The sequence below is a fragment of the Strix uralensis genome, chromosome 3 (assembly GCF_047716275.1).
Source record: "Strix uralensis isolate ZFMK-TIS-50842 chromosome 3, bStrUra1, whole genome shotgun sequence".
NCBI lineage: Eukaryota > Metazoa > Chordata > Aves > Strigiformes > Strigidae > Strix > Strix uralensis.
This window is the reverse complement of record NC_133974.1, coordinates 132,598,093-132,614,167: the sequence shown is the minus strand read 5'-3', so window position 1 is coordinate 132,614,167 and position 16,075 is coordinate 132,598,093. Positions and strand designations below refer to the sequence as shown.

The window sequence follows — 16,075 nt, the reverse complement described above, 5'->3', positions numbered from 1 at the left end:
CGCGCTCGAACCCCCTCTGAACTTCGACGCCTCCCGGGAACGGGATTTAACGCGTGTTTTTGGACTTACGGCTATCCCCGAAGGAAAGGGGCCCGGCGGACAAACTCCTTCCCGCTGGGGAAGGGGGTGTTTTTTTCCCCTGCAGTTTCCCGCCCCTTCTCCTTGGAGCGGGGACAGAGGCGGGGGGAAGGATTTTCGGCTGCCGGGCGGGGCGCGGCGGGGGCGGGCGCCGGGGCGGGGGGAGGCACCGCGCCTGGGCCGCCCGCCGGGAAAGTCCCCCTGAAAAGGGCGGCGGGCAGGGCAGGGCAGGCACTGGGGCCCGGCCGGCTGTCCGTCCGTCCGTCCGTCCGTCCGTCCGTCCGAGGTGTGCGGGGCCCGGGCGCGGCGCCCCGCCGGCGGCAGTGGGGCCCGAGCGGCTGCGCGGAGCTGTCAGCATGGCTGGTGAGCGGCGGGTGGGGGAGCGGTACCGGTACCGGCGAGGGGAGCGGGGAGCGGTACCGGGGAAAGGGGGGAGCGGCCCCGCTTCTCCCGGTGCCCCGCGGGCCCCTTCCCACCGCCTCGGCAGCGGGGCGATGCGGGGAGCGGAAAGCCGAGCCCCCTCTGCCCTTCCTCCCTGCTCCGGTTGGTTTCGTTATTTCAGCTGCGTCGCGAAAAAAAGCGATGGCGGGTTTGGGGAAAACGCGAAGTGGCGGCTGGTTCTTATTTTTATGCTGTGAGGGATAGTTTGCTGCTTCTCTTCCATCGTGTCCCTGTTGACTTGAGCCCGTAGGCAGTCGGAGGGAGGTGAGTAACAGTGCGAAAAAGGGTGACAGTGCTCTTGCCCTGTCACCCCATCATCTGCTTTTGCTATTAAATCCACGTCCCTGTAGCTCGTTAAGCAGGCTTATGGAAAAAAGTTAACGAAAAAACATCCCGGCGTTGTTCGGGTTAATTGCGACAAGATCTTACGAGGCCGTTACGTTTCAGAATGGATCTCCTAAGTCTTAAAATCGGGTCATTTAAAACGTTTAGGCGTTAAACAAGCACATGGGTTTCATATCAGGGCTGGACACATCACTAGGCCGGGCTCTGTGATGCTCAGCAGGATGCCGTTCACATAGGAACTTGCCTATGAGAATGCAAATGTATAAGAAACAGAGATGGCATAAATGCAAAGTAACGTAGATAAGGGATCCTGCGTTGAGTAAGTACAATAAAAAGCACAATTAAGTTTCTTTACGCTAAATTAAACCCAATTTGTCATTCTTTCGGTAGGTATCTCTCTGGTATTTTTTTTAGGGGTTAAAAAAACCCCCTAAAACTCAAGACTTGGCAGAGTTAATGAGAACAGCATTTCTAGGGAAAGATGCTTTCCAGCCTCAAAACTTAGCAGTGTGTGTTCTGTTACTACTTTGCAAAGTATGAACTTTCACTCCTGCTAAATGTCTAGGTGTGCTAACTATGGACAGAGCAAGAAAACAACTGGATTTGTATGGAGGCATTTTTTTAAATGTTATATTGTCTTTTACAGTGGCAAAACTGAAGCAGGAAATAGCACTTTTTTTTTTTTTTTCTTCATGTCTTAATATATTTTCAGTGTAATTAGGAACCAGATAAGGAATTTTTCAGTAGGGGAAGTTCATAACTTCCTGGTAGTAGCTAGCTTTTGTAGTTTGTTTTTTTTTTTTCTCTTTTGGTTGCTGTTCTGTAACGTAACACGATAGTAAAGAGGAAGTTTGTGAGCAGTTTTGTCTCTGTTAGAATCTGTACATTTTTATGGAGTCGTAGGTAGATTACTGCTTTCTAAAACAAAATTTTACGCGTTTGGTTATTTGAGATTGAGCTAGAACGTGCTATATAAGCTCATTGCCTCTTTTTGCCTGAGGTGTTGCAGGAGGTTACATGCGTATAGATTGTCTGCTCTTGCTTTCCAGAAATGGCTGTTGCTGTGGGGGACGTAAGGTCACCAGTGATGTGTACAGAGCAGTGACATCGAAGTTGAAGGGCGACACTTCTCCCACTTGTGCCTCCCTACAGTCACCTCGGATCATGGGGTTTCGGGTGATACTTTCACCTCTTCCACAAAGACCCACAGCTACTTGGCGTTCACGCCTGGAGGGTCTGTGCACAGGGCGCTCCTGGTTGTGCAGGAGAATTACAAATCGTTGTCCCTCCGGAGCCCGTTTCCTTTGAGCAAAGGAACGAGGCAAAACGTATACAAACCCTTGATCCCGTTGTCGCTTTTCTTGGTGGCAGCACATTGCACTTTCTCCCTAATGGCACAGGCTGTGTTAAACTATAAACTGGCCCAGGTTTCTCATCATAGAGAGGTCTGATGGAAGTGTTGTTTTGAGTGTTTGGTATTGTCCTTTTGTTCCTTTTTGTATTGCTCAAAACAGAGGAGAATAAATCAACCTTTGGTTCTTGAATGAGTATACACTGGCTGAACTCTTGGAGTTCTTCCTGCTTTTTCCTTGTGTATGTAATTGGAACACTTGATCTCCTATATTCCCTTTTAAATTATTTAGCGTAGTATTCAGAGCATGGGGAGGAATAAACAATTTTATAACAAAAAGAACAAGGGGCAGGTTGTAGTATGTAGCATAATGCTCCTGTTGCTAGCATGTGTATAGGCAATTATAATTAATTACAAATGCAAATTAAAGTCTTAAGCACTTAGATGAAGGATTAGCTAGATTTTTGCTTTTGTTCCATTTCAAATGCTTTTCCAGTGGTTGTGGGCAGGTAGGTAACACGAGTAGCTGGGCGTTTCTCTTCCAGAATTAGTAAAAGAGAGTTTGTTTTTTTGACATAACTCATTTGTTTGACAAACACAGCAAGACCTGAAGAGGACAGGTCTTTAGCAACTGTGTGGGAACTAACAGACCTCTGTGTGCGAGAGCAGATTGTGAAATAGTTAAGCCATGCCACTTCACAAGCACACTGCTGATTTACAGAAACAGGGAGCACTGACCAGACCTTGACTTTGCTGCAGAGTGAGAATACCTTTAGTTCACACAAACGTTTTTCTGTTTCTTCTCTACACAAAACACGATGACACCAATAATCATGGTAGAGATGATAACGTGATTCTTAAATAGAGTGAGAGAGAAGCAAGATGAAATGAAGTTTAATGTTTAATCTCAAGAGGCTGCCGTGTCACTGAGCTTTACTTTCCCACAGACACACCTGCTGTTAAGCAGTGGGTTTGCCTTCAGTGACATTTGTTTCAACCACAGCCCTGTAAAGATCACCGAGCCCAGCGTCTTAAAATAAAGTGCTCTTAATAGGTGAGAGAAAAAAGGCCTTTTAAGCAAGTATTAGTAGAGCATGAAGGGAAAGTATTGGTTGAAGCAGAGCAAGTTGAAGTGATTGTGTTCAATAGTAGTTTCAAACAGCGAGGCTCTAGCTAGCTTTGACAAATACGTAACGCATGTGGGTGTACTGTGCGTCTGGGTAGCAGCTATGTAAGTATGCACATCTCCGCAGTAAGATGATTAGTAGGCACTTTGCTGCAATTTTGTCATTAGAACTTCTAAAATAGATTTTTAATTTAGTACCTGGGCATGTGTCTGTATTTGTGGCGTACTGTGTTACGTAGGAACGGAAAGGTGAGGTTCTTTTCTCAGCTGCACGATGGAAATGGGAGGCTGGCTGATGCGTAGCAGTCGCTCCTGGCTGCTGGTAGAAGTCCTCTGGACTATGCTGATAAATACAGTAACATAAGGAAATTTAAGTGTGAAAGTTAAATAGCCATACTGGCGCACTGGTGTGTGAGCTTGGCGAGCTCTGCTCTCTCTTTGAAACCAGCTTTACGTCATTTCTAGGCTTTTTTGTTACCACTACCTATACCCCCCTCCTTTGTTGAACTTGCTTATTTTCCAGAAAGTGAAAACATGCAAAGCTTACCTAAAGGAGGATTAGGTAAGCTGTGGGAGGTATCTAGAAAAGGGACCATCCTTGTAAGTAACTGGACCTAGAGTAGTGGCTGCTGTGTATTTAATGTGACAGCTCATGGTCTACTTCCAGAAAATTATTTAAAATCTCTTTGATGGGAGGTAATTGGTTTAGATATTGCATCTTGATAAATTGTCAGAAAGGAATATAGACAGTCCTAAACCATAGTTCTCAAGTGTTTGGCACGAAATACAGCCTGGAGTTGAAACGCATTGTGCCTGTTTAAAAGGCGTTCAGGTTTTGAAAAGGCATGTGCTGTTGGAGACCGTTCCAGCGTGCTTTCACATACTGCCATTCCACAGCAGTCTGTAGGTGTGTTACGTTCAGGTCAGACCAAGGTGACATCTGAGAGATGTAGTTCTTTCCATCCCTTCTCTGCTTCTCTTAACTTCTTTATCTTTTGGGTTATAATATTTTCCTACTTTGAGTATGAATTGCTGCAGCACTGGAAATGTTTTGCAATCAGCAAATCCCAGGCACAAAGTTGAAGCTTTATGTTGGCAGGTATACCTAAATCATTGTGGGTGCAACACGAGAGCACCCTTTATTATGGGGTTAAGATTGGAATCCGCCTCTTTGCCAAAACTCATATGCTGTGGACTCATAGGCTGTACAGACCTTGGGCAAAAGGAAGTAGGGGATCTTTTACCCTTTTAGCACTTTCAATATATTTAATAACTATTATGCTTATGTTGAAGTCAGAGCACTTTTTTTTTTCGGTGTTGTGCCACAGGATGTTGCCTGTCATGTTTGTTTGTGATGCTCAACCTTGCTTGAGTAGGATGCTATTATATGAAGATGACAGAGAGCTCAGTAGACATTTCCATAAGCTACGTTCTTCTGATCGTGCAGCACCGTGATGATTCAACTGCTACAATATTTACTTACCCTCTCGTTATTTGTTTTTCACATGCCATCCCACTGTTGTCACTGTTTGATTGACTGTCCTGTTTGATGTTCTTAGTGAGATATATTAAATAGTTTGTTACTGTCTGGCAGTAAAACATCACTTGAAAAGTACTTACACTCTTGCTAAGTTAATGTCTTTCTAACCTCCCCCCCACCTTGTTCTGCTGTCTCTTATTCTTGCCTATCACTCACATTTCCTGAAAACTTTTTTGACAACTGCCCAATAGCTTTCACTGAGGTTTCGTTGTCTGGGGAGATACTGCAACTACAAGCTAGCCCTGTGGGAGGTGGGCAGCTCAAGATGTGAAATTCAATACTAGCAATCAGGTGTTTTTTGAGCCCACAGTCATGGTATTCAACCCAGTAGGGTTTTTTTTGCATAATTTGCATAGTTTCTGCTTCACTATAATAGGAACCAAATCAATCAATTCTGAGGAAACATCTTCGCTTTCAGAGGACATTGAAGAGAACATAGTACTGACAGTACCTGTACTTTGAGAGGACAGCCATTCCCAACAGTGTATTATAATATAAAATATCAACAGTTCCCTCAAAGTAATGATTTGGTTTCTGTTGTATAAAATCTTCTTTCATCAGACACATATTCTCTAATAGCTAAAAGAAGTGAAGCTCGAGGTGGGATGGAGGGGAGGGCATCCTTTGTGAATTACTTACATGGCGTCGATACCTGAGGCTTCATTTAAATCAGTTCTCTCCCCTTGCCCCCAACCTTCAATGTGTGCATGTACATAAAAAGAATGGATTGTCCAAGAAGGGAGACCAAGTGGAAAGCTGGTCATGTCAGTCAAAGAGTCTAGATATTCTAATTCTTACATCTTGTGCTGCTTTTTAAGCTCTACTGTGTGCTAACATTGAAAATGTTTTGTTTTTAAGGTGGCCCCGAGCCCTACATTGAAATATTTGAACAACCCAGGCAAAGGGGCATGCGTTTCAGATACAAATGTGAGGGAAGATCGGCAGGCAGCATTCCAGGGGAACACAGTACCGAAAACAATAAGACCTTCCCTTCCATACAGGTAAATACTGCTTTTATCCATGAATTATCACTGCCCACACTAACTTTGTGCTGTAGCTATGCCTTGGACTCGGTGCAGTAAATAAAATACTTTTCATTTCATGTTCTGTTATTCTTTCCTTGACATGCAAATGTAGTTGCAACAGAGTAGAAAATGAGTTCTTTGCTCCTAGTCACTAAAGATTCTGTTTCAAATTTGCCAGAAGAAGAGAAGGTGTAGAGAGGTAGTTAACAAAGTTCTGGTAGAGAGGGAATTCAGTGAGGTTACTAATTGTCTGGGAATCGTTCATTATCATCTTTTTTGTGTATGCACATTTGTTCTGGTTTCTTAGGTGACTTGGGTTTGTTCTTACTGTTTGGACTGCAGTATGAATTTTGGGAGGGCTTTGAAGGAGTTTGCATACAAAATTTGAAAAGGCTTTGAAAAGCTGCTGGGCGCAATGTGAAAGAAGGCACTTTGTACGAGTGAGCAAAGTGAGAAAGTGACTTGCAGCCAGTGATTTGGTGATTAGGCTCTGCAAAAGAAACTACCATGAAGTATGTGAAGTCAGAAGGGGATACAGAATTTAAAAACGAGCTGAGAAAGGGGAATTATGTGGTCGGAGCACCTGCAATGAAGATGAATTGCGTGGTTGCATTATGGATAGGTTGGGAACTCCAGGATGAAAGGGGTCAGAGTAGCCCTAGCAGCTCTCATCAAAGCAGGGACAAGGATACAGGCAATAGAGGTGGTATGGAAGGGAAGCTCTTTGGCAGTAGCTTTCATACGTGGGACAAAGGAACGTGTCAGAGACCCTAGACAGGATAGGGTAAGGGACAAGAATTTCTGGTCTCCTATTTGAAGTTTAAGTTGCTAGTGTTTCCTTGATCTCTTTCAATTTGGAGAAAATCTTTCAGAGATGAGAGTGGAGGAGAAAGCTCAACTATAAATGGGAAGTTGTGAGTACTTGCCATCTTGAAGTATGTAACAGTGCTCAAGAACAGAAGCTGTGCATCTGTGTTTGAGTGTTTGAACTATGAAGAAAAAAAAAAAGTGGAACCAAAGATGGAGTCTCTGGAATCACAGCAGAAAAAGAACAGATACAGAGGATGTTTTAGGCTGAGGCATAAAAGCTCTTTAAGAAGAGGGGAGTTTGTGGAAGGCAGTATTGGTAGTCATGTTGAGCAGCAGTGTGAGCCTCTACTACGTAAAGCAACTGTGGAAGCTGATCTAGCCCTGAAGCCAGAATTACTAAGGGAAGAAGCAAACAAGAAGGTCCCCCCCTTGACTGTCAGAGTGCCAGATTTGGTTAAGGAATGCAGGAAATGGAGATCTTGCCAGATTCTTTTTCAGCACTCTACCAACTGAACAAGGAACTACATAGGCTGCTGGCAAGAGTAAATGCTTTCCCAGACTCTCAGCCTAAGGCTGTGTCAGGGCACAAGTTAAACGGACAGTGTAAGCCCTTGATTCCTCTTAGCCTGGACCGTGCTGCGTGTGAAGGCCAGCCAGAACCCAAAGGGAAGATGGGACATGGGTAGGGGACCATGCAATCCTGGCAAAGTTTGTTCTTTTTTAAAGGTGACTGTTGATGACAGAACTGATTGTTACTGATAGCAGGTGATTTCTAGGTGAATTCCTGCCTCCCTGAAGTCCGTAGGAGGCTTTAGTGCTGATTAGCTGCTAGGGGAGTCCCCTCTAGAGATGGAAACATCAATGAGGATGAGAACAGAGAGGCCAGGAAGAGATTAAATTCTGTGGTGCAGTTATGATGAAGAACATCAAGGAGGAACTGGGGAATCAAAAGTGGCTAGATCAGGCTTCAAGGGACTGGGTGTGAAATGAGGGAGAAATGATGTAATAGTTGAAGAGCGTGAAGAAGTAGTGGAAGTTTTGTTTTAAGGGTAGAAAGTAACGGTGACTTGTATGAAGGCCAAGAAAGGAGCCATATTGGAGACTGAAGAAGCTAACAGATGACGGAAGCTAGAGAGCACAAGTCAAGTTGAAGGTCTGAGGTGTCGGCTGAAAAGGATATATGATGGATCCTTGCAGTCTCAGGAGGAGGAAAGAAAGGGCTGAAGGAGGAGAGGAACAGTTAGTTACAGGGTAGGGGAAGTGGAGGAGGAGAGCTTCCCTCTACGTAAATGTGTGCCTGAGCAAGTCTTGTATTTACTTTCAAGTTGTTATGCTTCAAACAATTCAGGCCAAACTGTTTTTCTTTTTTTTCTTTTTTTTTTTTACAATCACACATGCAACCCTGGGTGACTTCATTGGTAGCCATCATCATGAGGGAAGACTTAGGCACCTGAGAAACATGTGTTGAATTAGGTTGATGACTGCTGTGAAGGCTCTAGTAGGAGCTTGAGAATTCAGTGCCTCCCTTCTTGAAGATAAGATTGAATATTCATTTGAGAATTAATAAAAAAAAAATCATAGGGGATTATGACATGCTGTATCTGTTAAGAACCTCTTTCACTACTTAGTGTTCCATGCACATGTAATATCCTTATCCCTGAGGCTTTAGGAGCTTGTTCCTAAGATTTGGAGCTAGACCTGTCCTTCAGTAATCATTTGTATGTGGTCACCTATGTAGAATTTTACCTCTTTCATTGTAAGGCTAGATATGATAACGAAATACGTCTTGTTACATTTGGTCTTATAGCATTCCCAGCTGTTTTAGGTCTAAACTTTTGTATTACCTCTGGCCTTTTGCACAGGGATGAATTCATCTTACATAAAGAGCCCTGGTAAAATGATGAAGCAATAGATCTCCAGCCTCAAAAGAAAAGGGAGTTGGGGGGGGAAGAAAGAAAAAAAAGATTCTTTAGAGCCTTCCAGACTTCCTTCCCATTCTTGCAGTAGGGCAGTTTAAGAGGACTGAACAGATTGAATGTTCAAGGCCGGCACTAGCGAACAAATAACCGGTTTCTTTAGAAAAACTAGCAGGTGAAATCTATTGTTTTACTTTCTGAAATAGATGAGATATGCTCTTGGAAAAAACCTTCACTTTTCAAATATTTTGCCAAAGAGTTGGTGTTTTTTTTAGTGTAAAATGAACAGAACTGAAATGGAATGCACAACTTCTGGTTTTTATGAAGCAATAATGCCATTTCCTTAGCTGTGGTGTTTCTTCCCTAGAGTATTTGAGGGTAAAATGTATTTTCTGTTACATGTGAGGACCTCACTAGTCCTGATACCTAAAATCTAGAAAATATCTCACACTTTTTTTGTAGATTCTGAACTATTTTGGAAAAGTCAAAATAAGAACTACACTGGTAACGAAGAATGAACCCTACAAGCCACACCCTCATGATCTGGTTGGAAAAGACTGCAGAGATGGCTACTATGAAGCAGAGTTTGGGCCAGAACGGCGAGTCCTGTCGTGAGTAGTGGTGTTGCTTGGGAATTCGATTAATTGTGCAAGTGATTTGTTAATGTTATGTTTAAAAACTCAGCCTAGTGATTAAAAGAGCAATTAGTATGCTGTCTTCGCTGAAGTTTACTAACCCATCTCAGAGGGAGGGTGACTTCTCTTTGAAGTATTTCCTTCTTTTTCAATATTTCACACACTTATCTTTGTGCCTGTTTTTTTCCTATCACCCTTTTCTTTCCCTTGTTCATTCTCACAAGGTCTCTCTCCTTTTCCTTTCTCCCCCTTGTTTGCTTTTTTTAGCTTCGTTCAGTAACACTTCTTCCTGTGATTCTCTCCTACATGTGAAAATTATGAATAATAGAATGGGTAACAACAGCATTAGAATTAGCACTTCACAGTGATTAGGGAAGTTCATGCCTTCCATGGGAATTATATTTGGACTTTCTGGAAACTGGTGGAGAAAGTTTGTGCTGGATGACTATCACGTCATTTAGATGATAATGGTTGTGACACATCTAGAAATGTGTTAGTAGCTGTCAGTGTTGTTGCTGTTTGTTTGGGTTGGGCTTTTTGAGTAAAAATACAGATTCTGCTCAGGCCTGGATCTGTAGAGCAAGTATGCTGGGGAAGGATCTACTTGTGGATGCAGTAATAAAAATTTAGGCTGTGTATGAGATGTGTTTCTTGGTGCTATTCAGAGGGATATTAAGAATATCTAAAATACAGTCCTCTTTGATGGCATTTCCTGTAAGTTTACCAACTCTTATGTAATAAAATAAAAGCAGAGTAAACTACAAGAAATGTCAAGTGATTATTGCCGGAGAGGGGAATTTAGAATTGACAAGCTGTTTGTGGTTCACAGTTTGCGATATAGTAAATTTGGAAGTAGGCTATTGCTTGGGGTAAACATAACTGAGCTGGGAAGAAAGTAAGGTGACTATTTCAGTGTATAAATAGCTCTTACGTGGTGCTTTCAGGCTGATGTGATCGTGTTGATGTTAGTGAAATTACTCCATGTTTATGTGGGTTTAGTCAGTAGAACGCTATTAAAGGAGAGAACTGAAGACACAGTCTGTTTGAAGATGATGATTGCCTGATGGTGAAATAAACAGTTGTAATAGTGGAGATGCTTCTTCAACATACAGCCCAGGCTCAAGTGATCATGAATGTGCTGCAGTGTATTCAGGTGGCACGTAGCATGTTGACTGTACTGTCTTTTGCTGTTACAGATGCTAACGATTTTATTAGTTCATTGTTTTTAGCTCTGTTCACAATGCTGTCCTAATTGGCAAATGGTAGAAAAGGATTAGTAAATGTCATTCCTATAATTTTTCCCCCACTGTCACACCTCTCTAGAAAGGTGGGACTGTCCCTTCAGACACTTACCTTCCATCTTGATGATTGTAACCTCACCCTTGTTGGCTTCCCTGCAAATAGAGTTCCCCTTCACCTTGTCTGCAACTTGTCTTAAGCTGTTTGGGGACCTTGCACCTTCCTCTGACCATCCGTTCACCAGCTTCTCCTTTGTCTTCTCAAATCAGGCTTCCTCACCCAAGGTCAAAGGATGTCTGCTGTTCTAGCCCATCCCACTTCCTGCTCTCAGCTCTGGGCCTTCTGGTCCGAAGCAAAAAAATCCTGATTGCTTAACACCTTTTCTGGTTACGTTCAGGGGGTGGAGGAAGGCACTGATGATTGGTTTTCCTTTTGGCATTTTGTTGCACAAGGTTAAGTGCATGAGGACAAGGCAAGCCTGTGGAGAGGCCATTACAGGACAAAATGCCAAAAAGCTTTGGGATGCTCTGCAAATATTTGTTGGCCAATTTTGATTTTATCTCTGTTATATGTGTGCATCAAATCCTGTTCTTTGACATAATGCTGTGTCTGTGTTTCATTTAAGGCACTTGTGGTTGTTTGCTATATCCATCAATTCTTCTCAATATCATTAGGTTATAAGCCTCTCAGTTTCTTACAAAATAGTAAGTGGGCTACTTTTACTGATAATGCGAAACTGTAAGCTTGATTGAGCTTGACGTTGGAGATCCTGATGGGAGGAGGCTCGAACCATTCTCTTTGAAATGTTTCCAGCATCGGTACACTCATTTTTTTTCAACAAATGATTGGTTGCTTTAAGATGAAAGAACAGTGTGATCCATAATTGAATCTGGATGTTTAAAGTCATTTTCCTTTTTGTGGCTGGTGACTCAGTCTTCACATTCTTCTCTTCGAGTCCATGTTGGAGAAAAGCCTCATACAGTACTAGTGAGCAGGAGATGTCCTCTCTTGGTAGTGGTTCTGGCTGTTTACTCTTGCTGAGCATCCTAAATGGAGCAAAAATCCAATTTTTTTTTTTTTCTCCCCCTGCAGAAGTGGAAATATTAATCCCAGATTTTCGGCTGGTCTGAGTAGTTACTCTGCTTTCTGCTTGTTTAAAGTTCCCCTGTGTAGTTCTGGTTGAACCAAGTGTTTTGTTCTGCTTGTGCTATAATGATATTTGTACTGCTGGCTAAACTTGGTGAGAGCCCTCCCTGGCCAAAACATCAAGGCAAAAGTATCAGTGTTGGCGCTTATGTGACTGCCTGTATACTCAGATTTATACTTCCTAGTTTGCTGTCTCTCTGCATGGATGATATCATAGTTTTTAAAAAAGTTTTTCAATTTTTTTCTCTCTTCCTACTTCTCCCTCTCTCTTCTCGTTATCTTGCTTGCTTCCTGTCAGCTAGCGTTGATGTGAAACCCCACAGCCCTGCTGAGGTTCTCAACAGTTTCTCCTCTGATCTGGCCCTCTGCTCAGCGATAGTTAAATAGACACTTTCACTGTGACAGCGCGTGTTTTAGAAAACGTTTATAATCTGAGAATTACGGGGTGCTTAAAAGCCTAGTTTCTGTCCACGAGAGGCTTCGTTCACAATGGTTATAAGGTGCAGAGCAATGGCTGTCAGTCCTTGCTGGATAAAGCTTTTGCTCAAGGCCGGTTCTGCCTGTGTACTTGCTTGATAACTTAGGGTGGATGGCAGGAGAGCCTGGGACTGCCAGGTGGCAATTTGGGGATGAAATATGGAACCAGGCCCGTTCATGGGCTCGAAGTGTGCTTCAAACTGAGTCTGTGGAATACAGTGGGTGATCTGGCGGGGGAAAAGTAATTTGTCATCAAGCCCTAAAAAAAAGTACTACCTACAAGACAAGATAGAAGTAGGGTTGCTCTCCGAGGTACAGGACAAATCTTGGAATGTCAGTAGCCCCAACATGAAGCCGAAGTGCTTTAGTGAATTATGAGATGCTACTGCGTTTTATTTTCCTCTCGGTCACTGTATCAGGTTCAGGTTCACAAGGAAGCTTATGCACTCCTCTAGTGAACAAAGGTTGTGGAAGTGGAGCCTGGCTGCAGAGGATTTGGGAACCTTTGAGCAGAGCATAGTGGGCGCAGGCAAGGGATTTTAAGAAAATTAAACAACATCATGCTAGAATAGTCTTGTTCAGAGCAGGGAAATGTAGAACTATTCTTTAGAGTGTTGGCAGGAACAAGGAGTATCTTTAGGTGCATTAAGGTGGTTTTTTTAGGCATAGCTAAAGCAAAGAACTGTTGTAGAGTTTCAAAGGAAGGGAAATAGCTGGTACTTCTGGAGAAGGGTGCCTGCTGGCACGACCTATCTTCTGAGCTTATTGTAACATCATGAAACACGGATTATTTTTTTTTACTTTTTACTTCCTGCTTTACATCCACTCAGCTTTGATGATGTCATGGTTTTTCCATGTGGGAAAGAGTCAGCTCGCCTGGGACTCCCCCCACCTCCTGCATCGGGGTGACCTGTGCTCTTATGCAAATAAGGAAGAGCTGCAGCTCTTCAGAAGTTTTCCATAACTACATGAGATTTAAAAACCTGTTTTGACTCGTTTGAAAAAACCTTTAAAATAGTGTTTTAAATTTACATTCCCTGATAAAAGCAGGAGAGCAAATCCCTAACTAATGCAAATCAGCAGGTTTATTGATAACAAAAATAATTGTCACTTTAAATTACCTGACATTGAGTATTTAACTTTTTAATCACTGTAGGTTTACTGAAGAGTAACAAATTTTAATATAGAGGTATATATTTTTAATAAAGAATATGAATTCTTCAGAATTTTGTTTTGGTATTTTTTACTTCTGTTTCTGCTCTTATTTTAGAAAAAAACGGCATCCCTGCTTTTCAGATCTTTTACACCCTTCTCAAAATAAGTTGGTTTTTTTTTTCATTTCTTACATTGTTATCACACTAGTCAATATTGAATAATTTATTTAATATTCTACACTGAAGACTTTCGTTGTTGAAATCCTGCCACATTTGCTTCAGTTTTCAGAATTTGGGCATTCAGTGTGTGAAGAAGAAAGACCTGAAGGAATCAATTTCTTTACGAATCTCCAAGAAGATTAACCCTTTCAATGGTGAGTAGAACTTAGCTGGTTCACTTTGCAGGGCAGGGGGGTTTTGTTTGTCCTGCCCTTGCTTTTCTTGGTGGAGCTTTAATTTTTCTAAAAAGTCTTTTATTGAGAAACGCTCTTCCCTTTCTGTCCCTCCTAGTCTTTCATCACTGCCATCACATGATGAATCTAGTTGGATAGTTGCCTCTTTTATTTATTTTTTTTTAAATCCCCATCAGCAATGTGAGTTGCTGTGTGGACGGAAGCAATGGGATAGCAGCAGAAACTCTCTCTGGAAGCTTCTACAAGTATCTCAGGAATCGGATTCCCCAGTTCTGGCAGCTGTGAGAATGAAAGACTGAATTGGTGTAACTCTGCAACAACTTAAACCAGTACAAATCTATCTTGCCACTGTCCCATCCCTTCTCTTGTTGTGACGCTGGTGTTTGTGACCCCTCAGCCAGCCAGTTCAGGGAGCCGATGGACTCCTTGAAGCTGCCCCTTGCTTGATTTTAGAGCACAGGAGCTGGGGCAGGCCCTCGGGAAGTCCACATCAGTATTGCTCTGGGTCCAGTCTGAGGCAGGTTGTGCTGCTACAGAACCATGCCCGTAAGGGCCTACCCACGGGCTGTAGATTTATATGACAGCTGATCTGTGGGCTGCTCGCAAAAAGTCATCCTGCTCTTCCCTCCATCCCTGGTCACACACCCCTACTACTTTCCTCACACCAGATACAGAGGCTGTGTGGCTACACGGTGAACGGACTCAGCAAGTTGCTCCAATGGAAAACCAACTTGCAGAAAAAGAAGAAAAAAAAAAAACCAACCCACAAGCGGTTTCCCCTCAGATCAACTTGCTAAACCAATTCCATCTCACAGCCATACAGTTGCTAAGTTCAATGCACAGAGGGGGTGGGGAGCACACAGCAAATTGGAGCGGGACCAACACCTCCAGCACGCGGGCACAACTGGGGGGAATTAGATGAAAAGCATAAATACCCCCAAACTATTAGCTGAGCATTATGAATGCAGTCATGCATTTGTGTAAGTGTGGCAAGAGCTTGGAGATTTTCCAATTTATTTTTTTTTTTAATACCCACAGAAGTCTTGCTAAATTCGCATAAAAACCCTTCTTGGAGAGTCGAGATTTCTGTCTAGCTTCAAAATACGTGTCCCTGAACTGAGGCAAAAAGAAGCGTGTTGAAAGTTATTACAGAATAAGAAATGGTTTAGATCATTTTTTTTAGTTTCAAAACAGCTGTTTGGAGTCAGGCTGATGGTCCTAATGGTCCATCTAAACAATTATCCTAGTTCTGATAGTGTATGCACACAATAGCATCTCTGTTTACATGAGTTTAGTCCTTCAGCACAATGTAAACAGTTTTAAGTGTTTTAATTATTTTACCTTGACTCAGCCAGCTCTACCTTGATTTTAAACAAAAAAGGGAAAGTATTCTATTCAGCCCTCTTGGCTTTCTTTTACTCCATAAATAAAAAAAAAATGGGTTGACGTTTTCTCTTGATGTTGTGCAGTAGAAGAATGTGATAAAATCCCTTTTTGCACGTGTATTTCACCAAAGCAACTTTAGCAACCACGTTGTTAGCCTGTTCCTAGCACTGCAGAGTGTCACAGTGAAGAAATGTTTACCTAAAATCATTTGACAATAGATTTTTACAGTGGTTGGCACATAACTCCAAATTCGCTAATCATTTTGGGGCGATTACCGCAGGTTGTGCTTGGTAGCATCACGGCAGATCCTGGCCTGCTTTCCACCAGTCCAGCAGCAGAGGAGACCACAGCCCTGCCCTGGCAGCAGGGAAGAGCCTTGTGTGGGTGACACACAGGGCAGCACCCTGCTCTCGGCGGGGGTTGTGCTGAGAAGGGGCCGCTGGCAATCCCCAGCCTGCGTAATTGCCCTTTGGCACTTGTTAATGTGTCAGCACAAAGCAGAGCCGATTGAGAATGACCTCCAGCTGCTCCAGGGCAGTCCCATGCTAAGTAGAGCTCAGAAAAGCATAGGACCAATGTCTAATAAAACAGGATTAGTGACAGAAGTATTTTTATATGTGTACTTAGTTGATCCAAACAGGGTTGCATTAGCAGCCGTCGCCGTAATGTTCACTGCTTGATAAGATTGAAAGTTTTATGTATGGATTTAATTTGTTTTTCAAGGTCAGAAGAGAATCGCTACATTCTCCAGGATTGCACAGGCTGTATTGTATCCTGCTTTGTGCTTTATTTATGTGGCTTCAGAAAGGCATCTAACTTCTCTATTTAGAGACGTTTCAGGGTTAGGTGCATCCTTTAAGCAGGTAGCAAGGTAGTGTTCCTCATTTCTTGCGTGAACATCATAAAAGAAATTTAATGGAGCTGAAAACTAGCCTTCAAGGGTGTTTGTGTGTTGTTTTTTCTGTCCCACCTTGTTCTGGAACAGTCCCCATC

General features: G+C 42.8%; 1 protein-coding gene across 2 annotated transcripts in view; it reads left to right on the top strand.

Annotated features, from left to right (window-relative positions):
* The first annotated feature begins 272 nt into the window (after window positions 1–272).
* Window positions 273–16,075, top strand: part of REL (REL proto-oncogene, NF-kB subunit) — a 32,378-nt gene continuing 16,575 nt past the window's right edge. Inside the window, exons 1-4 of one of the 2 annotated variants that reach the window (XM_074864478.1) lie at window positions 273–441; window positions 5,740–5,882; window positions 9,095–9,243; window positions 13,566–13,657. In XM_074864478.1, the coding sequence (XP_074720579.1) occupies window positions 435–441; window positions 5,740–5,882; window positions 9,095–9,243; window positions 13,566–13,657 (391 nt within the window). In that variant the 5' untranslated portion in view covers window positions 273–434. Of the gene's footprint in view, window positions 442–673; window positions 784–5,739; window positions 5,883–9,094; window positions 9,244–13,565; window positions 13,658–16,075 lie in introns of those variants that run through there. The other variant, XM_074864479.1, reaches the window with a different exon arrangement.